Source organism: Heterodontus francisci, chromosome 13 (genome assembly GCF_036365525.1).
Source record: "Heterodontus francisci isolate sHetFra1 chromosome 13, sHetFra1.hap1, whole genome shotgun sequence".
NCBI lineage: Eukaryota > Metazoa > Chordata > Chondrichthyes > Heterodontiformes > Heterodontidae > Heterodontus > Heterodontus francisci.
This window is the reverse complement of record NC_090383.1, coordinates 84,792,554-84,817,746: the sequence shown is the minus strand read 5'-3', so window position 1 is coordinate 84,817,746 and position 25,193 is coordinate 84,792,554. Positions and strand designations below refer to the sequence as shown.

The 25,193-nt window shown below is 45.1% G+C and overlaps 1 protein-coding gene across 3 annotated transcripts in view; it reads left to right on the top strand.

Moving 5' to 3' along the window:
• Positions 1-25,193, top strand: part of hhat (hedgehog acyltransferase) — a 301,307-nt gene that overhangs the window by 271,614 nt on the left and 4,500 nt on the right. The window contains exon 12 of one of the 3 annotated variants that reach the window (XM_068045098.1): positions 17,826-18,363. The exons of the other annotated variants lie outside the window; for them this stretch is intronic. Coding sequence (XP_067901199.1) covers positions 17,826-17,911 — 86 coding nt within the window. The 3' untranslated portion in view covers positions 17,912-18,363. Of the gene's footprint in view, positions 1-17,825; positions 18,364-25,193 lie in introns of those variants that run through there. 3 annotated transcript variants of the gene reach the window in all.

The window sequence follows — 25,193 nt, the reverse complement described above, 5'->3', positions numbered from 1 at the left end:
GCCTCCAGGAAGATTACACAAGCAGGCAGGCTTCTGCCACCATTGGGATCAGCACCTGCATATGGTCCCAACACCTGAGAATCTTCTTAGAGAAGATGATTCTGCCCATTTTGGTTGCTCCATTACAGTAAGGACTTTGCAGCCATAGACAACATGTACAGAGGTAGTTCACCAGGGTGATGTCACGGATGGGAACCCAAACTTATGAGAGGCTGTATGAGATAGAGGGACTATTTCTACTGGAGCTGAATGGCTTAGAGGAGATTTAATAGAGGCTTTTAAAATTATGAAATGTTTTGCTATGTGAGTAGGGAACTACTGGCCGGAATTTTATGATCTTGCCTACCCGTCCCCGCTGCTATTTTACCAGTGGCGGGGGAGGTGACAAATAGCCCGCCCGCCCCAGGCCCATTGAGGACCTTAAGTGGCCAATTATCTTACCAGCGACAGAGGGGCACTTCAGGAGGAGGGCCTCCCAGTAATACTCTGTGCCCCACAGACAGCACCCCCCAAGCAGCATGGGCCGCCCCCACTAAAACTATCCCCCTTGCCCTAGACTCAGACCCTCACATCCCTCACTGGGACCCAGCTGATTGTCCCCGGCAAGGCCTGAACCTCATTTACCTTTCTGAAGGGCGATGTCCATCGTCCTGTTCTGGCAGAGTGCAGCCCCAACAGTGGCCACAGCTCCCGGTGGTGTCGCTGGGACTGAGGAGCTGCTGGCCCTCTGATTGGTCGGCAGCTCTTGGAGGCAGGAGTTCCTGACTCGGGCGGAAGTCCCGACCGAAGCCGATCAAGAGCCAGGGCTACGTAAAATTGCTGCATGGCTTCCAGGTCCAGCGGAGGTGGGCTCTCCCCTGACTTATTAGCCAGTGGGTGGGGCCACCACCTCAGTGTAAAATTCCTGCCTCTGGCTAACATGTCAGTGATGAAGGGTCATTGATTTAAAATTGTCACATAAGAGTGAAGAAACAAGTTGGAAGAAATTTCTTTACACATCGAGTTGTTGAAACATGGAATGCTTTGCCACAGGGAGTGGCTGAGGCAGAGAACATTACATATTTTAAGTAAAAATGTCATAAATATTTGAAGAATACAGGGCTATGAGGAGAAAACAGGGCAGTGGGATTAAGTTTGGATTGCTTTAGCAAGCATTTGGCATAAGTACAATGGGCCAAAATAGCCTCTGTACGTGCTTCTATGATTCTCTTAGGATTGGGGTTGCATCCATAGTGTTATATTAGATTGACTTTCTTGATCACATTAGTTATCACAGGAAAATATGCTCGTGTGGTCTTAAGAGCTTCTCTTGATTCCAGTGAGAAGAAACCAGTTTCACCTCTGGTGTGGCTATTGTCCATGGCATCTGTACCATTATTTCAGCCATGGAATGATCAAAATCAGGATATGTAATGTGCAAAAGAAGGTCAATTAAATTGCCCTTTCTGGATCCAGGAGAATTTGCTCTGGAGGTCCTTGGAGATAATTATGCTAGTAAATTGGAAAATTGCCCCCAAAATACACTTGAAATTGCTTTGGTTAGGTTAGGCTTTATGTTTTTGCTTTAAAAAAAATGCATAATCATAAAAGTAAAATCTTCCATGAACCAGTGAAATGGACTGTGTAATAGAACATAATTGTTTCTTTTTTTCCATTAAAATGTATTCCTTGTGTTACGATCAGGTGAGGAGGGATTGAAAGGCTCCCCTCTTGTCCCTCTCCTTGTTTGACTGTAACAGGGTTTATTTCTTGTAAACAGTGGATGTGCTTACCTATTCGGTGAGACATGAACACTTTATGTGCTATGATCATAAAAGAACTAATTGGACAGGTTTTCTTGAGTTTAAACAAGAAAGAGATTAGTTTATTGTACTTAAAACCAAAACCTGATTTAAGTAAAATCATAAACTATTTTCATGCACACACACACACACAAGAGGATCTCACATACACAAATAGGTTATAGAGTGAAGAAGATTAGATTGATTGGATTTGAGTCCAGAGCAATAAAAATAATGTACAGTCTGTGGAGTCTGGTAATTCAGTTGTCTTCTGGCTGAACTCATGGTCCTGAAGTTTCTGGCTGGTAAATGTGGCCACCTGGTTCAGGGTTTTCTTGGAGACAGTGATGCAGATGGCTTTCTTCCCACGGTCTCTGTCTGCAGCAATGATAGACGTTGATGTTTGGCAGCCAGCAGGCAGGGTTTAAACTTGCAAGGTCGCCTGGAGAGAGAGAGAGAGAGCAAGACCCCATCTGGCCCTTCACTGATCAAACTAAGGTGGTTGTCTGCTGTAGAGAGAAGGAACTGCAAGTTTTCATACAGATGGAGACTGTCACATGATTGTCCAGTATTCTCTCTTTTCCAATTAATTAGATCAGGTCTAAGAATTCCCAATCTCTCATGGCTCCATTGTTCCAGGATTAACCTTTGAGTGGCTCATCTCCACCAGTGTTAATAGAAACATAGAAAATAGGAGCAGGAGTAGGCCATTCAGCCTTTCGAGCCTGCTCCGCCATTCATTATGATCATGGCTGATCATCCAACTCAGTAACCTGTTCCAGCTTTCCCCCCATATCCTTTGATCCCTTTCGCCCCAAGAGCCATATCTAACTCCTTCTTGAAAACATACAATGTTTTGGCCTCAACTGCTTTCTATGGTAGCGAATTCCACAGGCTCACCACTCTCTGGGTGAAGAAATTTCTCCTCATCTCAGTCCTGAAAGGTTTACCCCGTATCCTTAGACTATGACCCCTGGTTCTGGACTCCCCCACCATTGGGAACATCCTTCCTGCATCTACCCTGTCAAGTCATGTTAGAATTTTATAGGTTTCTATGAGATCCCCCCTCACTCTTCTGAACTCCATAGAAACATAGAAAATAGGAGCAGCAGTAGGCCATTCGGCCCTTTGAACCTGCTGTGCCATTCATTATGATGATGGCTGATCATCCAACTCAGTAACCTGTTCCCAATTTCGCCCCGTATCCTTTGATCCCTTTAAACCCTAGAGCTATTTTTAACTCCTTCTTGAAAACATACAATGTTTTGGCCTCAACTGCTTTCTGTGGTAGCGAATTCCACAGGTTCACCACTCTCTGGGTGAAGAAATTTCTCCTCATCTCAGTCCTGAATGGTTTACCCCGTATCCTTAGACTATGACCCCTGGTTCTGGACTCCCCCACCATTGGGAACATCCTTCCTGCATCTACCCTGTCAAGTTCTGTTAGAATTTTATAGGTTTCTGTGAGATCCCCCCTCACTCTTCTGAACTCCGGTGAATATAATCCTAATGGACTGAATCTCTCCTCATACGTCAGTCCCACCATCCCAGGAATCAGTCTGGTAAACCTTTGCTGCACTCCTTCTATAGCAAGAACATCCTTCCTCAGATAAGGAGACCAAAACTGCACGCAATATTCCAGGTGTGGCCTCACCAAGGCCCTGTATAATTGCAGCACGACATCCCTGCTCCTGTACTCGAATCCTCTCGCTATGAAGGCCAACATACCATTTTCCTTTTTTACCGCTTGTTTGAGCTGCATGCTTACCTTCAGCGATTGGTGTACGAGAACACCCAGGTCTCGTTGCATATTCCCCTCTCTCAGTTTATAGCCGTTCAGATAATAATCTACCTTCCTGTTTTTGCTTCCAAAGTGGATAACCTCGCACTTATCCACATTATACGGCATCTGCCATGCATTTGCCCACTCACTCAGCTTGTCCAAATCACCCTGAAGCCTCTCTGCATCCTCCTCACAACTCACCTTCCCACCCAGTTTTGTGTCATCTGCAAATTTGGAGATATTACATTTAGTTCCTCATCTAAATCATTAATATAATTAATGTTCCAAGGTTACCTTTAATGTCTTGTTAATGAAGGCAAGGTAGCTCATTCAAAATTTGAAAACCATTGTTTTGGTAGGAGATTTACCAGACCTACGTCTCCACCTCAATACATTGGTTTGTAGGGTATTTGCAGTGGCCATTTTAGCTGCTAGCAGTGACCTTTGATCAGTTCTCTGTCTCCTGCTTTCTTTATCAAGTTTAATTCAAGTTTCCAACTGAAGGACTTAAAAAAAATCATCATTCAACATAGCACTTGTCATGAAACTTGATATATTTAAGAATGGTAACCTGCTGCACGTTTATTAATGTAGCTGAAAATGGGTTTATCAGCAAAAATAAGCATTTTCAATAAGGATGTCGAATTCTGTGGGTTACCTGATCTAAAATCACTGAAAATGATTTTTAAGAACTGTACAGAACCATTTAGTAGTTTCATTAGTGTACGGTAGTCAGTTTTTTTAAATTCGTTCATGGGATGTGAGTATCGCTGGCTAGGCCAGCATTTACTGCCCATCCCTAATTGCCCTTAAAAAGGTGGTGGTGAGCTGCCTTCTTGAACTGCTACAGTCCCTGGGGTGTAGCAACACCCACAGTGCTGTTAGGAAAGGAGTTCCCGGATTTTGACCCGGCGACGGTGAAGGAAAGTTGATATTGTTCCAAGTCAGGATGGTGTGTTGCTTGGAGGAGTGCTACAGGTGGTGGTGCTCCCAGGCATCTGCTATCCTCGTCCTTCTAGATGGTAGAGGTCGCGGGTGTGGAAGGTGCTGACGAAGGAGCCTTGGTGATTTACTGCAGCGCTTCTTGTAGATGGTACACACTGTGTTGAAGGGAGTGAATGTTAAAGGTGGTGGATGGGTGTCAAGCTTCTTGAGTGTAGTTGGAGCTGCACCCATCCAGACAAGTGGAGAGAATTCCATCACGCTCCTGACTTGTGCCTTGTAGATGGTGGACAGGCATTGGAGAGTCAGGAGGTGAGTTACTCGCCACAGAATTCCCAGCCTCTGACCTGCTCTTGTAGCCACAGTATTTATATGGCTGGTCCAGTTCAGTTTCTGGTCTATGGCAACCTCCAGGATGTTGGTAGTGGGGGATTCAGTGATGGGAATGCCATTAAACAATATGGGGAGACGATTAGATTCTCACTTGTTTGAGATGATCTTTGCCTGACACTTGTGTGGCGCGAATGTTACTAGCCACTTATCAGCCCAAGACTGATGTTATCTAGGTCCTGCTGCATCTGGACACAGGCTGCTCCAGTGTCTGAGGATTTGCGAATGGTACTGAACATTGTGCAATCATCAGCGAACATCCCCACTTCTGACCTTATGATGGAGAGGCGGTCATTGATGAAGCAGCTGAGGATGGTTGGGCCTAGGACACTACCCTGAGGAACTCCTGCAGTGATGTCCTGGCACTGAGATGATTGACCTCCAACATCCACAACCATCTTCCTTTGTATTAGATATGACTCCAACCAGCGGAGAGTTTTCCTCCCGATTCCCATAGACTGCCGTTTTGCTAGGGCACCTTGATGCCATACTCGGTCAAATGCTGCCTTGATGTCAAGGGCAGTCACTCTCACCTCAACTCTGGAGTTCAGCTCTTTTGCCCATATTTGGAAAAAGGCTGTAATGAGGTCAGGAGCTGAGTGGCCCTGGCAGAACCCAAACTGAGCTTCAGTGAACAGGTTATTGCTGAGCAAGTGCTGCTTGATAGCACTGTCGATGGCACCGTCCATCTCTTTGCTGATGATTGAGAGTATATTGATAGGGCGGTAATTGGCCACGTTGGATTTGTCCTGCTTTTTGTGTACAGGACATACTTGGGCAATTTTCCACATTGCAGGGTAGATGCCAGTGTTGTAGTTGTATTGGAACAGCTTGGCTAGGGGCACAGCTAGTTCTGGAGCAGTATTATTGCCGAAATGTTGTCAGGGCCCATAGCCTTTGCAGCATCCAGTGCCTTCAGCCATTTCTTGATATCACGTGGAGTGAATCGGATTGGCTGAAGACTGGCATCTGTGATGCTGGGGACCTCGAGGAGACCGAGATGGATCATCCACTCGGCACTTCTGGCTGAAGATGGATGCAAATGCTTCGGCCTTGTCTTTTGCACTGATGTGCTGGGCTCCCCCATTATTGAGGATGGGGATATTTGTGGAGTCTCCTCCTCCTCCCGTTAGTTGTTTAATTGTCCACCACCATTCACAACTGGATGTGGCAGAGCTTAGATCTGATCCGTTGGTTGTGGGATCGTTTAGCCCTGTCTAGTGCATGCTGCCTCCGCTGTTTGGCATGCAAGTAGTCCTGTGTTGTAGCTTCACCAGGCTGACACCTCATTTTTAGGTATGCCTGGTGCTGCTACTGGCATGCCCTCCTGAACTCTTCATTGAACCAGGGTTGGTCTCCCAGCTTGATGGTAATGGTAGAGAGGGGGATACGCCAGGCCATGAGGTTACAGATTGTGGTTGAATACAATTCTGTTGCTGCTGATGGCTCACAGCAGCTCATGGATGCCCAGTTTTGAGTTGCTAGATCTGTTCGAAATCTGTCCCATTTAGAACGGTAGTAGTGCCACACAATATGATGGTGTGTATCCTTAATATGAAGATGAGACTTGGTCTCCGCAAGGACTCTGCCAATACTGTCATCGACAGATGCATCTGCGACAGGTAGATTGGTGAGGGCGAGGTCAAGTAGGTTTTTCCCTCACCACCTGCTGCAGACCCAGTCTAGCAGCTATGTGCTTTAAGACTCAGCCAGCTTGGTCAGTAGTGTTGCTACCGAACCATTCTTGGTGATGGACATTGAAGCCCCCCACCCAGAGTACATTCTATGCCCTTGCTACCCTTAGTGCTTTTTCCAGTTTTGTAGTAAATTAAATAATTTTTGATAAGAAAAGACTTTTAAAAGGTTCCTTCTAGTGCACGTGGGCCTAAGAAAGTGAGCGCAATTTGAAGAGCCTTTAGGAACTAGTGCAATTGGCAGAATCAAAAATACAAGTGTTATATGCACCATTGAGTATGAGATGGACTGGGAAACAGAGACTGTTCATTAGCTGTATATATGTCAGAGGATTGAAAGCTAAAACTCCATCTAAGAGTGGAGTATTGTGATATATTAAGGAAAGGGAGCAAATGTTGACAGTCATCAGCCACACTGACAGGTACTGCCATTGCAAAACCTGATTAAAGACCAGAAAAATAAAGTGAAGCCTTATTTATAATAAACAATAACCGATAGCAGGGAATGATTTCAAGGCAATAGACTAAGCTCTGATCGCTGATCTCTGATGATGGTTAGAAATGATTGGCCTTCGCTCTCACAGTTCACAATGACAGCTGAGCTCCTCAATTCCATTTTGTGCTTCTGATAACTCTAGCTATCTGCCATTGCCATTACTGCTGTAATCTTGCTTCTACTATCAGTCCAATTACAGAAGGTTCACTGATTGGGTGTTTTAACTTTCTGAAGCTGACCTGTAAGGTGACGTGAAAGATCATGTTCATGGTACAGTGGATGAAAAATTTCTGGTGGTTAATATCGTCTTCTTTTCATCAAAATAACTCTGCTGTATAAATTCCTGTGAATAATGATTTACAAGCAGCATGACTGCTGTACCATTATGATTGAAATATTTGGAATGAAAAAACTGACTTTGTTCTTACAGAGTATTATTTATTATTATGAAATATGAGAGGATTTGTTTCTGTTGATCAAACTGGTGGATACTAACTGTAACAGTGAGTGCTCAAAATAGAGAATTACTTTTGTTCTGTGATGCGTTGCAAGGCAATAAATGAGCTGAAGGGTGATATCATAAATTGTCAAAAGTTATTCATTAGACTGCTTCCTGGAATGAGAGGGTTGTCCTATGGGGAGAGATTGAATAGACTAGGCCTATATTTCCAAGAATTTAGAAGAATGAGAGGTGATCTCATTGAAGCATATAAAATTCTTTAGCAGCTTGACAGGGTAGATGCTCGGAAGATGTTTCCCCAGCTGGGAAACGAGAGGCACAGTCTCAGAATAAGGGGTCAGCCATTTAGGACAGAGATGAGGAGGAATTTCTTCACCCAAAGGGTTATGAATCTTTGGAATTCTCTACGTCAGAGAGTTGTAGATGCTCAGTTGTTAGTATTTTCAAGACAAAGATCAATAGAATTTTGGGAATTAAGGGATATGGGGATAGTGCGGGATGGTGGAGTTGAGGTAGATGATCATCCATGATCTTATTCAAAGATGGAGCAGGCTTGAAGGGTCTATTTCCCTATAAGCAGCATCCACACTGGTAGGCTGCTGGGAACTGTGGTAGATCTTCACTTAAATAACAACCAATGAGGCTAAGCCTCAGATTAGCATGTTGCAGGGACTTGAGTGTTTAGCTACTGGACTACTAATGCAAAATGTATGGAGAATGAAATAGATGGCCTAATCCTGCTCCTATTTCTTATGTTCTTATAGCCTGTAAGGATTTGCAAACCATTGTTATTTGTAGTTTGGGTCTTTCGAAATCTGTTTTTTTTTGTGCAAACAATTTAACAGTTTTCGTAGTAGACTAAACTTCGAAAAATCTGAAATCTGCACCTTTTACCTTCTGCCTTACAGACATCATTAATGAACTTTTGAGAAACTAGATTGGGTTAAAGTAGATGATCCACTTTTAAAATAGTTTGATTTTCCCAGATTAATGATTGTACTTCTGGTGGAGGCTGTATTGATTGCAGTTTGTCACTGTCATCTAAAAATGTAATTTAAACGGATTAACTTCATCATTAAGGGAAAAATGATTGTGAATCTTTGTTGCTCATGGTTGATCATCTCCATTAACATGACGTTAAGTGTGAATGGTACAAATTAGAACAGATTAATTTATTTTCTGACTGCAGCTCATCCAGCAGTATGAATGTTTGACATTAGTAACAGTTCCATAATACTTGCCTTTCAGATCCAAGTATTAAGTTAAATAAATGGTTCCAAACAGGTATATGCAGAAATGGGTACAATGCTTTTCTCAGAATGCTGTCATTGTTGCAGATTTAATTCAAGTTGAACATATTGTCAGCACCTTACATTTAGTGCCCTGCAGAAAGACCTTGCTGTGCTTAGCTGACAGTCTGAGGCTTTGAACCTGATGAGATGAGGTCATTACCTTTTCCCACTGAAGCTCTCTCTTTGTTAGACCACAACTGGATTGTTGTCAAATTGGTACATGGCATAATAGTACAAATGGTGTGTCTGCACTGATAGTCAGTTAAATGAGCATTAAATAGGTGTCTGGCTTAAAAATGTATAGACTTCTAGCAAATAATTTTACCCTTGAGCAAATATATAGCTTATCAGTGTTTTGATTTATTGTACCACTAACTAGTCGGGTGCTATTTTGTGATCATGGTTAGCTGCACTGTCTGTTGATGCTATCACCAGAAGATTCTAGGTATCTGCCAGGGCTTTCCCTTCAAGAAGGCTAGAGAGTGAGTCACCTAAAATCAAGGACCTTGGCGATGGAAGTCCTGCCCACTGAGAGCAGCTGGCCAATCAGAGGCCAGCACCTCTTCAACTGAGCAGCGCCACCGTGGAGGCGGTGGCTGCTGCTGGTGGAGCACCCACCCGAGGTCCAGGAGCAGCGCTGGACCCAGGCCACAGATAGGTCAGGGCAGGAAGGGTCTCGCGGAGTGGGGGTTGTGGGCGAGTGGGCATGTAGGGGGGGTCGTCAACAAGGGCAAGGGTGACTCTCAGCGGGCCCCCCCCTTATTGATGCCGGGTCCTTCGTTCAGGCACTAAGTGCCTTTTAATCAGGGACTCCCCCCAACCACCCCCTGCTCCCCAGAGCTGGCAAGCAACCCACATGGTTTTTCTTGTCCTTCTCCCTGCGTGGCAACAGGCCCACCCGGTGGGATGAGGCCCTTAATTGGGTATTAACTGCCCACTTAAGGGTCTCAATAGCATCAACAGACAGTGCAGCTAACCATGATCACAAAAATGCACCCTACTATTTAGTGGTACAATAAATCAAAACACTAATATGCTATATATCTGCTCCTCAAGAGTAAAATTATTTGCTAGAAGTCTATACATTTTTAAGCCAGACACCTATTTCATGCTCATCGTTACCTTAACCTACTTTCAGTGCAGACTCACAGGCCTTCCCACTCCAGACCATTTTGGCGGAGGCGGGAAGGTGGTGGGGTCCTCCTCACCACATCCCATCTGATTACATGCACTCACCACCTCCACACCCGCTGCGGGGAAGAGCATAAAATTCCTCCCAATGAGTTCTTGATCTCAGAATTGCCCAGGGTTGAACAGAGGTATGGAAAATAAGAGAAACCTTGAAGGGCATTCAGGGCTGCACCTGCCCACTTTGTCGTGGACAACCAAACTAGGACTGAAATTATCTAAGGCAATGCACAGGGTGCTTTTACATAAATCCTTAATGTCCCATCTTCTGAGTCCAGGTACATGTCACTGATGTAAGATGGTTGCATTCCAGAGAAACAAGCCTGACTTTCTTCAAAGTGTCTTTTAAAGCAAGACTGCTGTTGTTTCATTGAATGGGAAGACTTGCTGCACTCACGTCTAGTTTTGCTGGGTGTTGAGCGAACTAACCAGCAATCTTTAAAGAGAAAAAGGAGGCCCAGCAAAAGTTTTTAATTTTTGTAGGCCCAGGAGAATCAGGAGTAAATAAAAATATCCAGAGATAAATTTCATAGATATTTTTTAGTAACTATTCCAGTGTCCAATCTGCTGAATTGTTTAGTTTTATTTTGTTATTTTTTTCAACACTGAAGCCTTTATTCACCAGTCAGATTATAGTAATAATATTTGGGCAGCAAATCAAAGGATAATACTAACACTTGGCAGTAACATTACAGCATTTTGCTTAGAAGTAGTATGTTATTAATGCTGGCATTAAATTAAACCTAGTGAACACATGCTGAAAATTATACAAACAAATCAGTACACAACTGCAAATGAGTCATATAATCTTTGTTAATGGCTCTGGCTCTACTTTAGCTTTGATGTAAAACAGGAAAAAGGTACAAAATTGTAGTACAAGGAACTAGAGGGCCAATTTTAACCAGTCAGATCTGGTATGGCTGGAAATCGACTGGCTCCTATGCTGAGCTGGCTGATGGCCGGAGCCTGGAGAGGAAAAGGGGGAAATAGACGATCCTGGGCAGGGCCTCGAAAGAGCCGGCAGTGCCCCAGAGATTTATAGATGAAGCCAGGAGGAGGACTCCTGTTCTTCCTCATTTTGTTATTTCTTGAGCTATTTTGTGGATGGCAGCCAGCAGCCCCACTAATCTCTACACCGTGATTAGCAGTGGCCTATAGAGAAGTGAGTGGTAACATCGCTGAATTCCATGAAGTAAGATGGTAATTTTGCCAGTGCATTGATACAAGTCCCAATCAGCTGAACCTTAGTTTTCTTGGCAATGTGAATATGATAGTAATCAATGACTGCCCACATTGACTGGTGTACTCTTTCCAGGTGGACCACATTCTTTTATGGAAGTTTCTGAGGAAGTATTTCTTCCCACAACTATTATTCTTTGACACTGTCACTGTTTTCAGTGATGGTCTGGTTGTACAGGTGTGTTCTAAGTGATTGTCCTTGGCCTTCAAACCACAATAGTGTCCCCTTGAAAATCAGCTTTTGCTGTTTTGGAGTCACTAGAACATCAGAAGAACACAAGAAATAGGAGTAGAAGTAGACCATATGGCCCATCGAGCCTGCTGCGCCATTCAATACGATCATGGCTGACTTCAATTCAGCCATTCAGTCACCTTTCTGATATGAAAGAATATTATGAACAAATACAGTTTCCTTTGTTGTAATTAAAAATGGTGATTACTTGTTTTATAGTGCAGCATTAAACAGTTATTGGCAATTGTTCAATATCACAGGATAATACAAATTTATGTCGATTGACTTTAAAAAAAAATAGCAATTATAAATCATATACTTGTTTTGTAAAGCTGAAAAGTTATAATTCTGTTCTGTCTGCTTTTCTGTAATTCAAGTAAAAGAATTAACAGGAGTCAGTGGAGCTCGTCTTCTCTTTGCTCTCTATGCGAAGAGTTGGGTGACCTTTCATTTGATTGGTAACAGTACTTTGCTGTGAACCTTTTTCTCATCACATTAGAGGTCATGCTTTTGACCAATCTTCATTGTGCCAGTAATTGGTTCTTTTTCACCAAGGCTGTTTGTGAAAAGAACTTCCTCTCTAGTTAGGGCTACCAGTGGTTCTTGTCTGATAGTTCAAAAGTCATTATTCATATGTTTGAAAGTTGTCCTGTTACAACAACAAGATGTATTTCTGTAATAAAATAAAAGCAAAATACTGCGGATGCTGGAAATCTGAAACAAAAACAAGAAATGCTGGATTCACTCAGCAGGTCTGGCAGCATCTGTGGAAAGAGAAGCAGAGTTAACGTTTCGGGTCAGTGACCCTTCTTCGGAACTGACAGTTCCGAAGAAGGGTCACTGACCCGAAACGTTAACTCTGCTTCTCTTTCCACAGATGCTGCCAGATGTATTTCTGTATTGCTTTCAAAATAATTAAATGTCCGAAGGCACTTCACAGAGGCATTATAAAACAAAATATGACACTGAGCCACATAAGAAGATATTAGGGCAGATGACCAAAAGCTGAGTCAAAGAGGTCGGACTTAAGGAGTGTCTTAAAGGAAGAAAGCAGGGTAGAGAGGCAGAGAGGTTTAGGGAGGGAATGCCAGAACTTAGGGTCTAGGCAGCTGAAAGTACAGCCACCAATGGTGGAGCCATTAAAATGGGGGACACTCAAGAGGCCAGAATTAGTGGAGCACAGATATCTCAGTGGGTTATAGGGATGGACAAGATTACAGAGATAGGGAGGAATTTGAAAACAAGGATGAGAATTTTAAAATCGAGGTGTTGTTTAACCAGGAGCCAATGTAGGTCAGCGAGCACAGGGGTGATGGGTGAACATGATTTAGTGCGAGTTAGGACATGGACAGCAAAGTTTTGGATAACCTCAAGTTTACAGAGGGTAGAATATGGGAGGCCAGCCAGGAGTGCATTAGAATAGTCACGTCTGGAGTTAACAAAGGCAAGAATTAGGGTTTTAGCAGCAGAAGAGCTGAGGTGGGGCAAAGACAGGTAGCGTGGAAATAGGCGGCCTTTGTGACAGCATAGATATATGATGCAAAGCTCATCACTGGGTCAAATATGACAGCGAGGTTTGCTAACAGTCTGCTCAGCCTCAGGCAATTGCCAGGGAAAGTAACGGATTCAGTGGTGAGTGAGCGGAGTTTGTGATGGGAACCGAAGACAATGGCTTCAGTCTTCCCAGTATTTAATTGGAGGAAATTTCTGCCCATCCAGTACTGGATGTCGGATAAGTTGTCTGATGATTTAGATACAGTGCAGGGGTAGAGAGAGGTGGTGGTGAGGTAGAGCTGAATGTTGTCAGTGTACATTTGGAAACTGATGCGTTTTTGGATGAAAATGCCAAGGGGCAGCATGTCGATGAGAAATAGAAGGGGTCCAAGAATAAATCCTTGGGGGACACCAGAGGTGACTGTGCAGGAACCAGGCAAGTGCAGACCTACACAGCTGCACGATAGTGGAGAGATGTTGGAGGAAGATAATGTGATCAACTGTGTCAAAGGATGCAGACAGGTCGAGAAGAATGAGGAGGGAGAGTTTGTCTATGTCACAGTCACTTTGGATGTCATTTGTAACTTTGCGAAGAGCCATTTTGGTACCGTGGCAAGGGCAGAAACCTGATTGGAGGGATTCAAACATGGAGTTCTGGGAAAGATAGACTTGGATTTGGGAGATGACAACACATTCAAGGACTTTGGAGAGGAAAGGGAGGTTGGAGATGGGATGGTAGGTTGCAAGGATGGAGGGGTGAGGAGTTGGTTCTTTTGAGGACAGAGGTAATGATGCAAATTTGAAGGAGAGAGGCTCAGAACCTGAGGAGAGAGAACCATTATCAATGTCAACTAAGATGGGAGCCAGGAAGAGAAGTCAGGTGGTCAGTAATTTAGTGGGAATGGGGTTGAGCGAGTAGGAGGTGGGTCTCACGAACAAGATGAGCTCAGAGAGGGCACGAGGGGAGAATGGAGAGAAACTAGAGTAAAATACAAGTTCAGGTCTAGAGCAGGGAGAGGCCTCAGAGGAGGTTCAGCCCGGTGGGCTAGGAAAAGGGAGGGAAGTGGCAGAGACAGCTTATCAGATGGTCTCAATCTTGGTGACAAGTCCATGAACTCCTCATATTGTCGTTGGAGGTGAGGGTGGAGGAGAGAGTGGAGAGGGGTTTAAGAAGACAGCTTGCAGTAGAGAAAAGAAACCAGGTGTTACCTTTGCATTTCAGCATGATCCTGGAATAGTGAGCAGTTTCCACAGACAAGAGCAGGACCCGATATTGCTTTATGTGGTCCAGCCAAATCTGCAGTGAATGGCTAAACCCATTCTCCACCATATCTGTTTAAGTCTGCATCCCTTGGACTTAAGAGAGCAGAGATGAAGGCCATACCAGAGGAATGGCCAGGGTGAGAGACAGAGTCATGATTTTAATGGGGACTAGGGCATTAAAGGTAGAGGTGAGGATGTAGTTGAGATTGCAGATAATAAGCACAGAATACAAGCATTTGTTTTCACCATTCCTTTGCTCTTGCAGTTTATAAGTAGCTTTAAATAGCATGAGCCAGTAAATATCAAAAGCAACTATTTTAGACATAAAATGCATTTATATATATCACCACAGTTTACTGTGCTGTACAACCTAGTCCACAACAATATTGTGAGTAAGCCAACAGGAGTATGTTGTCATAGAAAAGTTTCCTAACTCAGATTTTACTCCTGATCATTTTTAGGCTCATGTTTTAAAGCTGTGATATAAATAGCATATGCCTCTAACAGCAGTGTAAGATAGAAAAAATATCTCCACTCCTAAAGTTGACCATTATATGATTTTCCTTTGCTTTTGAATTACCTGTAACCTCACTTGTGATGCTGCTTAAATATCACTGCAGGCCATGACATAATCATATATAATCCCTTCCACATTGTCCCAGTAACAGGTTCCAGGTACTGCATGTCTTGTTTCACATGTAACAAATAGTGAATTCAATCCCTAATGTACTCTCAACAGCCACTGAGAGGGAGTATATGTGAAACATCCCCAGTGTAAACATCAGGTGAGCCACTATCGACAGTGTGATTAAAATGTCTCATCTTATACTTGAACATAAGACTTGTGCTGACATATGGCCTTCAATTAAAGAAATGAATGTCAATGGCAGTTAAGAAAAGACATAATGGTCAAAAATGATTTTGCAGTTGAGAATATTGATTTGATGCAGCAAAGGTAAAAATAAGGGGCTGACATCTTTCTGTAATTGTGTATTTCCAACAGTTTCTATTTTATTTTACTATGAGAAAACTTGGACAGATGCCCACTGCACACTCCATTTGCCACAACACACCCCTTTCACCAGCTTGCATAGCACATAAATCCAGACAGTCCTTTACTCTTACATGTTGTAGTTTCAACTACAGACTCCAACTGACCATCATCACTTAAACTTATGATAGGTTATAGAAAATTATGTTGCACATTCTTGGGCTGGATGTTACGGGCTCCCCTGAGGTGAGGTCAGAGGCAGGGGGGCATGAGGAATTGCAATGGGTGGCAGGGGAGCGGCGGGGCAGAGGGACCATCACCAAGCAATTCTCTCAGGGGTGGGATAGGACAACGATAGCCTTCCTGTCCAGAGGCCAATTGAGGCCCTTAAGTGACCCATTAATGGCCAATTAAGGTCCAGGGCCTCTTCCCGCCATTGCTGAGATCATACTGGCGGCGGGAGTGCCTTGCAATACAAGGTGTCCTCCCTGCGGGCTTGGGTGTGGGGAGTCTCAGCTTCATGGACAATTTGTGGCCCTCAGAGGACCCCACCGAGAACAACTTCCCCCCCGGAACCCCCCCCCTCCCCCTGGACTACACGACCACCACCCAAGCCCCTTGCCGGGGCCTTCGAACCGGCCCCGGTGACCCGCCTCACCTATCTCTGGTCTGGGTTCCAGCGCTGGGCCTGAGTCTGAGGTCTTGCAATACTGGCAGAGGCCACTGCCCTCTGATTGGCCGGCAGCTCTTGGAGGTGGGAGGCGGGATCCCCGTCTTTAAAGGAGCCAGGATCCCGGCTGCTGAAACTTTGGTTTAAAAAGACCGAATGATCGCTCCGGGAGGGCACGAAAAGACAGAGGCAGGGCTCCCCCTGCCTTTTCGGCCAGTCTCCAGGAGCCCCACCTCCAGCTCAAAATCTAGCCCCGTGTCTCTATATGCATCACAATCTGAAAATATCATTGTTCATGCTTAGGGCTTTCCTCTCCAAAACGAAAATGCCTTTTGTAATGTCCCTATGCTCCCATTTGAAATAATGCCATGACATCTTTTACATCCACCTGAGTGGAGATGGTCTCATCTGAAAAACAGCATCTCTGACAGTGCAGCACTCCCATCAGTATTGCACTGGAGCGTCAGACTAGATTATGTGATCAGGCGTTTGGAGTGGAACTTGAGCCCATGACTCTCCAATTCAGAGACAAAATTGCTACCAAAGTCAAAGTTTTTTGAGAATGTTACGAACAGAATTGATAAAGGGGAGTCAGTGGACGTGGTATACTTGGATTTTCAGAAGGCTTTTGATAAAGTCCCCACAGGAGGTTGGTTAGCAAAATTAAAGCAAGTGGGATAGGAGGTGATATACTGGCATGGATTATGGATTGGCAACAGGCAGAAAACAGAGAGTAGGAATAAATGGGTCATACTCGTGTTGGCAGGCTGTGACTAGTGGGATATCGCAGGGATCAGTGCTTGGGCCCCAGCTGTTCACAATATATATCAATGATTTGGATGTGGGGACCAAATGTAGTATTTCCAAGTCTGCAGATGACACAAAATTAGGTGAGGAAGATGCAAAGCAGTTTTAAGGGGATTTGTACACACTTAGTGAGTGGGCAAGAACGTGGCAGATGGAATATAATGTGTACAAATGTGAGGTTATCCACTTTGGTAGGAGGAATAGATGTGCAGAGTATTTCTTAAATGGTAAGAGATTAGAAAGTGGAGATGTACAAAGGGACCTGGGAGGCCTTGTCAATAAGTCACTGAAAGCTAACATGAAGGTGCAGCAAGCAATTAAGAAGGCTAATGGTATGTTAGCCTTTATCGTAAGAGGATTTGAGTACAGGAATACTGTAGTCTTGCTTCAGTTATATAGAACCTTGGTTAGACCGCACCTGGAGTACTATGTGCAGTTTTGGTCCCCTTACCTTCGGAAGGATATTATTGCCATAGAAGGAGTGCAACGAAGGTTCACCAGACGTGTTCCCGGGATGGTGGAACTGTCCTATGAAGAGAGATTGGGGATACTGGGCCTGTATTCTCTAGAGTTTTGAAGAATGAGAGGTGATGTCATGGAAACCTACAAAATACTTAAAGGGATAGACAGGGTAGATGCAGGTAAGATGTTTCACCTGGTTGGGGAGTCCAGAACCAGGGGACATAATTTCAAAATAAGGGGGAAGCCACTTAGTACAAAGATGAGGAGAAATTTCTTTACTCAGAGGGTTGTGAATCTTTGGAATTCTCTACCCCAGAGGGCTGTGGAAGGTCAGTATTTGAGCATGTTTAAAGCAGAGATTGATATTTCTAAATACCAATGACATAAAGGGATATGAGGATAGTGTGGGGAAAAGGCATTGAAGTGGATGATCAGCCATGATCATATTGAATGGCGGGGCAGGCTCGATGGGCTGAATGGCCTGCCCCTGCTCCTATGTTCCTCTACGATCGCTGACAGAATTCAATATAATATCTAATTAAAAATACAGAAGAAAATTTATATTAAAACAAATATGAGCAATGTCTAAGTTCAGGAGTCTTTCCTTGTAGTTAATATTAATTGTTATGTTTGTTTTGCAGGTTGGCCATGGATACCCATAGCAGTTCTAGCATATTTCTACTGCTATGCTCAAGTAGGAATTGAATATGACCGAGTCAAAAAATAAATCTTCAGTTATCCGTGCTACTTTTTCTTATTAAATTAAAATATTAGTCCTAAATATATCCTGTGTTTGCTTAAACTTGAAAATACAATACGCATTTTTGATTAATGACATTTTGGCTGTATTCTCATCTCTCAATTTTTTATACTGTTTTTATAAACTTTTACATGCTTCCTGTAATGCAAACGGTTGGGGGGTGTGGGGTGAAATGCACTAGAAGTGGCAATTAGTCAACTCCCCAGGGGCAGTGCTGCGGCATTCTTCAATGATATCAATGGACAACACTGCGCGGGTAATGGTCCGCGCCATTGCTTGCCTCTGGAGAATCAACGTAGTCTGCATAGCACCACTACGTGAAAAGATTTCTCCCTCAGTATGTGTAGAATGCATTAGTGTTCATTGAAATAGCTATTTTTCAATAAATATTGAAATGACCTGCTATTTGAATCTTTTTTGCTGCTTTTGGAGTCGATTAGACACTTTAATGCATTGTTTGAAATTCCATTGCCTGATATTTTGACAAAGGATTGTAACATTATTAAATTAGTGGACAAGAGGAATTTCGTACAAACTGTTCAAAACATTTATTACTAATATATATCTCAGCATGATTCTAACCCAACAAGTTTTGCTATTTGTGAAGCGTTAGGTTTTGGTACATATCGTGGGCTCATTTACAAAACTCAATTATGATTAGGTGCCTGTTTTACTTAACTGGAGATTAATGCAGGTTAGCTGATCCATTAAATCACAGAAACAGTATCTGGTTACCTAATCCCAAAGAAGATTTAAGGGGTCAAATTAAATGGAAAAGTACTGTTTATCTATTGGAATTAACCTGAACTAGATTGTGCTGCAAGCTGAAACATTACATCACCAATGATAATAGGTCAAGGAGTACAATAGCTAGATATTCACTAGCAATTTATCTTTCTTCACATTTGTGCTTACATTGGAGCGTTTATATCACAACAGAAAAATCACATTAATTTACCCTTTGTGAACTAATTTTAACCCGGGGGCAAGCTGTCCCACCACAATTGATTCTCAAAGATTAGTTTTATGTTTTATATTCTTCCACAGGATGTGGGGCTCAAATTGCCCTTGACAACTGAGTGGCTTGCTAGGCCATTTCAGAGGGCAGTTAAGAGTCAACCACATTGCTGTGGGTCTGGAGTCACATGTGGGCCAGACCAGGTAAGGACAGCAGATTTCTAAACGGCATTAGTGAACCAGATGGGTTTTTATGACAATCGATAGTTTCATGGCACCATTACTGAGACTAGCTTTCAATTCCAGATTTTTATTAATTAATTGAATTTATTAATTAAATTTAAATTCCACCAGCTGCCATGGTGAAATTTAAACCCATGTCCCAAGGCATTAGCCTGGCCCACTGGATTACTAGTTCAGTGGCACTATGCCACTGTCTCCCTGTGTTAACATGATATGTTAATATCAGCAAGAAAAGAACAGTTGATTCTAATAGTTATTTCATCTTGCTTATCCCAATAATCTTCTCCCTTTATATTCTCTGCCCCTCTCTTTCCACACTTACTGAAGCAACCAATACATACTCCCTCCACGGTCAAATATTAGGCACACGTTCTCCCTCCTTGACCTCTCTGCAGTCCTTGGGCTGACTTTATTGAGCCCATTGTGCATCCCAGTGGCAGACCCGGAAATGTGCGCTGATCCCGCTAGTCACGGATGGGTGGCCCTTTTACACAATGGAGGCACAGGGCCCAGATAATCACACGGTTGGGGTGGGTTGCGAGATGCCAAATACAGCGTTGAATGAGGCAGCTTCTGGCGCCATATTTAAAGCCCTGCCAGCCCTGCTTGCATTGCTGCCTTGGACTGATTTGCTGCTTGCTGTTCACTATTGGAACTGGTGTTGGAGCAACTCCTGGACCCACCCCCCCGCCACCCCCCAAGACGGATCCTGCAGGATGGCAAAGGCAAGAAAAAGGGTGACCGCATGATTTAGTGATGCCTCCCTTGAGATTCTCCTTCAGGCTGCAAGGGAAGAGGGAGGTCCTCTTCCTCAGTGATGGGCAGAGGTCCTCCTGCCTGACCAAGCAAGCCTGGATGGAGATAGCCGAGGAGGTTAGCAGCCTTGGGGGTATCCCCTGGTCATGGGTCCAGTGCTGAAACAAGGTCAACAACCTCCTTCATTCTGCTGTGGTGACTGCTCCATAACTCTCTCCTTTTTAGGGTTTGCAAGTGGCTACGCAGGAGGAAGTGGGACATGGGGAGGGAGGCACTACAGCAGCAGTCGCAGAGGGGGTTAGCCATCACCTCATCCTGACATGCATGGCTGCATCTCAGCTACAGGCCACCTTCTTTCGCAACTCACCCCATTAACTCCCCTGAGAGTAGATGGGAGGATGAGCTATATTGGATACCCCAGTTGGGGATGAAGGGCTGACAGCAGCAGAACTGTCATGTTGATCTCTCTGTTAAATATGACTACCTCCCTCTTTCCACTTTCAGGACAAGAGGGGCCCATAACAGGAGGAGACAGCCCAGACTGGTGGAGGCATCCAGATCGTTGGCCTCTCTCCACAGCAGAGGATGAGGCACTACAATTAGCAGGGACCCAGGGCGGCCGCTCTATATGTGATGGAGAAACTAGAGTCTCTGCGCAAGAGTGAGGATTGTCTTCCATCGACATACAGTTCACTTCTGAAGACCCACAACAATATGAATGGCATGACGAGATGGCCACAGTCTAACCCACACATGTTTGTGTTCTCTCACGCAGGTCGGTGTCTGCAGGAGACTCAGTAGGAGGACAGCCATCAACCTCTGAGGAGGACCGGCCGTCAGAGGAAGCACTGTCCCACAACTCTCCTGCACCTTCCACCAGTGCAGATACTTTCACTTTAGTGGGTTTCCAGTTGGCTGTAGAATCAGGGTCACAAGCTGCTGAGAAAACCACACACGTGCCCGAGGAGTTGGCTGAGGCCGAGACAGCTGAGGCCTCTGACAGCCAGAGGACTGTGAGTGGCCAGGTTCATGCTGAGCCCCAGGCTGATGATGAGCCTCTGGTGTCGATAGTACAGGGCATGCTGGAATTGCAGAAAGAGATAAGGCAACATCAGGTGGAGGTGCCAGAGGCCATGCGCTGATGATGGAGAAGTCTATCCATGTCATGAGTGCTGCCATGCCTCAGGCATGGCTTCCTCGATTGAGAGGCTGGCGACTCTCATGGAGAGCCAGAACCCACAAATGTACGCAGGCCTGCACACCATCGCCTTGGCCACGAACTTGACAGAGCAATGGCAAGGTGAGAAAAGGAGGCAGAGCCTGAAGTTTTCTCCAGCTCCTCGTCCTTCTCTGGTGAGCAGGGAGGTTCAAGTGAGCCTTGAACGAGAGGAGGAGAGGCTGACCTCCACAGCTGGGAGCTGCCCTCAGGGCACTCTGAGTGTGGACACCGGCTCCTCAGCTCCTTCACCAGTGAGCCCAGCTCCAGCAGCCGCAATGGCTGAGGAGAGTCCTGTACCTGTGCAGGAAAACCTCAGGCAGCCGGGGCCCACCAGGCCTCAGGCAGCCAGAGGACTGCTGTCATGTCATTATAAGCCGAGGGACAGCCTGATCAGCACCTGTCTCCAGCCCAGCTGCTAGTGCAGGGGTTACATCTCATTGAAGCACTTGAAAATGTACAAGGAAAACCACCTAGAGATACTTGGCGGTTCGTGAGTGTTTATACAATGCAGCAGATGTCAAATTTCAAAGTTCTTTTGTTCTTGCAATTAACCTTCATTGTGTAAAAGTGATTATTCTATCATGCATTAATTGGGAGCTGCTGACTTCCCCCTTAATGGAATGCCAATGTAGGCACAGCCCTCATTTGAATATGATCTCCCATGGGCCAGAGCACGTGGTTCAGCTGGGCACTAGGCATGGAAAACAAATAGAAAGGAGGCGACAGACTGCGTGCATTGAGGTGAGTCTTAATTGTTTTTACTCTGAGCGACTATTATGGTGGTTGGAAGCAGGTAAGTATGAGATTGTCTCTTGCCTCCTTGGCCCATCGCTCAATCTGCTGGCCTCCATTGCAAGGGTTTCAACATCCAGTGTTGCTTGCTTATCTCCCTTCTCCATGTCCTCCTCCTCAGTGGAGGAGTGTTGTTCAATGATGTCCTCATCGTGCAAGGCCTCCCCCCCCCTCTGTAGTGCCAGAATGTGCAGAGCACAGCAGACCACCACTATACGCGAAACCCTCGCTGGGGCATACTGCAGGGCTCTCCCGGATCGATCGAGGCAACGGAATCTCATCTTCAGCAGCCCAATGGCCTGCTCAATGGTTGCTCAGGTGGAGCTGTGTCAAGTGTTGTATCTCTCCTCTGCTCCAGTGCGAGTCACAGGCTTCAGTAATCATGTCTTCAATGGGTAGCCTTGGTCCCTGAGAATCCATTCCTGAAGATGAGCAGGGGTCCTGAAAAGCTGTGGCACCTTGAACTGTCGAAGTATGTAGCCATTGTGGCTGCTTCCTGGGAAGTGCAGGAAATGCTTTTGGTGGTTGATGGAATGAAAGCCCTTCCTGATGATGAAGGTTGCTGGCTGGTCTGTTGGAGCCTTGTTAGCCACATGCTCACTTTGCACCCTGGGGAATCCAGCGATGGCCCCAAATCCGATGGCCACCTCGGCCTGACTGGCAGGGTCAGACTGGTAGTGCACATTGTTGCTGGCCCTCTTAAATAGGGGCATTGGTCACCTCTTTGATGCAGCGGTGGGCTGCTGTCTTTGAGACCCCCACATGTCTCCGGTGGATCCTTGGAAGGATCCAGATGCATAGAAGTTTAGTACCACTGTGATTTTCAGGGCCACTGGCATAGGGTGACCCCCAAATCCCATAGGTTGCAATTCGTCCAGCAGTAGGGCACATAAGTCAGTGATGGCCTCCCTGGAGAGCCTGATCTTCGCTGACAATGCCACTTGGACATTTGGAGGTAGCTGATTCGAGTCTGGTGCACTCTGTGCTGCAGGTGGGCCCTTCTTGGCATGGCCAGCCACTGCTGCTCTCGTCATGGAGCCTCCGGGCAGGCACAGCTACCTGCTGGCCCTCTCTCTGTCAGAGGTGCTACATCACGCCACGGGGGCCCAAAAATACACAGCGTATGAGACCCATGCCAAGTGATCAGTGGGCCCACAGAGCACTCTCGATGGAGTGAACACCCTGCCTTGGCAGCTGTGCCTTTGCTACTTCTCCGGGCAAACTCCTTGATGGTCCTCAGTGCCCGCCCTTGCTGAAAGCCGACCCTCTCACCCAACAGTTTGGACACCCGATACAGCCACCCAAAATGAAGCCATCCTGTGCTGACCCTGCTCAGCCGGCACTCCCGCCCTAGACCATGACCCCCATTGCAGAGCACCTGAGATCACGACATCCCTTGCAGAGCACACAGCACTGTACGCCAACAATGGCCCCCGCTACCCTACTTCCCCTTTGCAGTGCTGGTTATAGTTGCCTCAGGTGAGGTGCACCCATCGTCCACTTAATTCCAAGCCCCCCCCCACCCGTCCCGCCATTGAATCGCAATGAATTAGATGCTAATGTATTAAAACTAAGTGCTCAGCAATTTACATTGTATTCCTGTTACGTCAGAGCAGCAAGGTCACCTTGGTGCTTTCCCACCATGGACTAAATCCGGAACCGATGCCATGACATCAGATTTCCGGGTGGACGCTTCCGATGCGATTCTCTGATCCCTTACATGCCACCATTCCCGCTCCAAACGGCTGCACTAAATTCAGCTCCTTGTCTTGTTTGACCACACCATCATCCTCCTGCCCTTCTTCCATTGTCCAACTTGGGGGATTGCCCTTGCTTGATTTGACTCTTTCTTAACTGAACTTAGCCAAAGCATCTCCAGCAATAGCATCTTTTGCTGTCCCACACCATTACATTTAGAGTTGGGCGGCACAGTGGCGCAGTGGTTAGCACCGCAGTCTCACAGCTCCAGGGACCTGGGTTCGATTCTGGGTACTGCCTGTGCGGAGTTTGCAAGTTCTCCCTGTGTCTGCGTGGGTTTTCGTCGGGTGCTCCGGTTTCCTCCCACATCCAAAAGACTTGCAGGTGATAGGTAAATTGGCCGTTGTAAATTGCCCCTAGTGGAGGGAGGTGATAGGGAATATGGGATTACTGTAGGGTTAGTATAAATGGGTGGTTGTTGGTCGGCACAGACTCGGTGGGCCGAAGGGCCTGTTTCAGTGCTGTATCTCTAAATAAATAAGTCCTCAAGGACCTATCCTCAGGCTCAGTTTCCACATGTATGTATGCTGGTGACATCCAGCTTGACCCGTACAACCCCTCCACTGTTTCTATGTGGTTACACTGTTTGTCCAACATCCAGTCTTGGATGAGGTGCAATTTCCTCCAGCTAAACATTGGGAAAATTAAAGACACTGTCTTCTGCCCCTGCCAAAAACATTCTAACCATGCCACTGATTCCAAAACCTCCACCTGCCGCTGGCTGTATCAGACTGTTCAAACCTTGGAGTCCTATTCCACCTCAAATTTAACTATCGACCTCATATTCTTTCCGTGTCAAAGATCACCTACTTGCACCTCTAACATTGTCCACCTCTGTCCCTGTCTCAGCCCATTTGTTACTGAAACCCTTATCTCTGCCTTCACCACCTCCCAGCTTAATTCCCAGTGCTATTTTGGCCAGTTTTCCATCCTCCACGTTCTGTAAACTTTAGCACATCCCAAACTCTGCTGCCCATAATGTATTTCACACCAAGTCTCGCTCACCCATGGCCTGCAGTGCCTCAAATTTAAAACTGTCATCATTTTAAAATCCTTTCATGAGATTTAAAAACAAACAGTAAATGCGATATGTAAACAAATTGCTTCTTTTTAAGTTGCAAGCAGGCAATGAGAAAATATAAGGAGGGGAGTCACGTTGGGAATGGAATGAAGGAGCTTACAACCCCATAAGTATGAGGACAGTTCAATGAACGGGAAGGAGAATTGACAAATGGGGAATGGCTGTGGGACTATTGACAAAAGGCAGGAGAACAGGGAAAAAATTCATAGATAAACTTATTGATTTAAAAATATGACAAACAAACCTTATTCCTCCAAATTAGGTGCTGCCTAAAAGTATATTTCCTATCTTGTTCCTTCTGCTTCTCCTATACTTTCTTTTGACGTCAATTTCCTACAAGTATCAAAAATGTAAACATATTTTCCATTTCTAATTTCATTATAAGTATCCACAGTGAATCTGCCCCTTTGTTGCTTGTTCAGAAACTTGTCCTCTTTTAACAG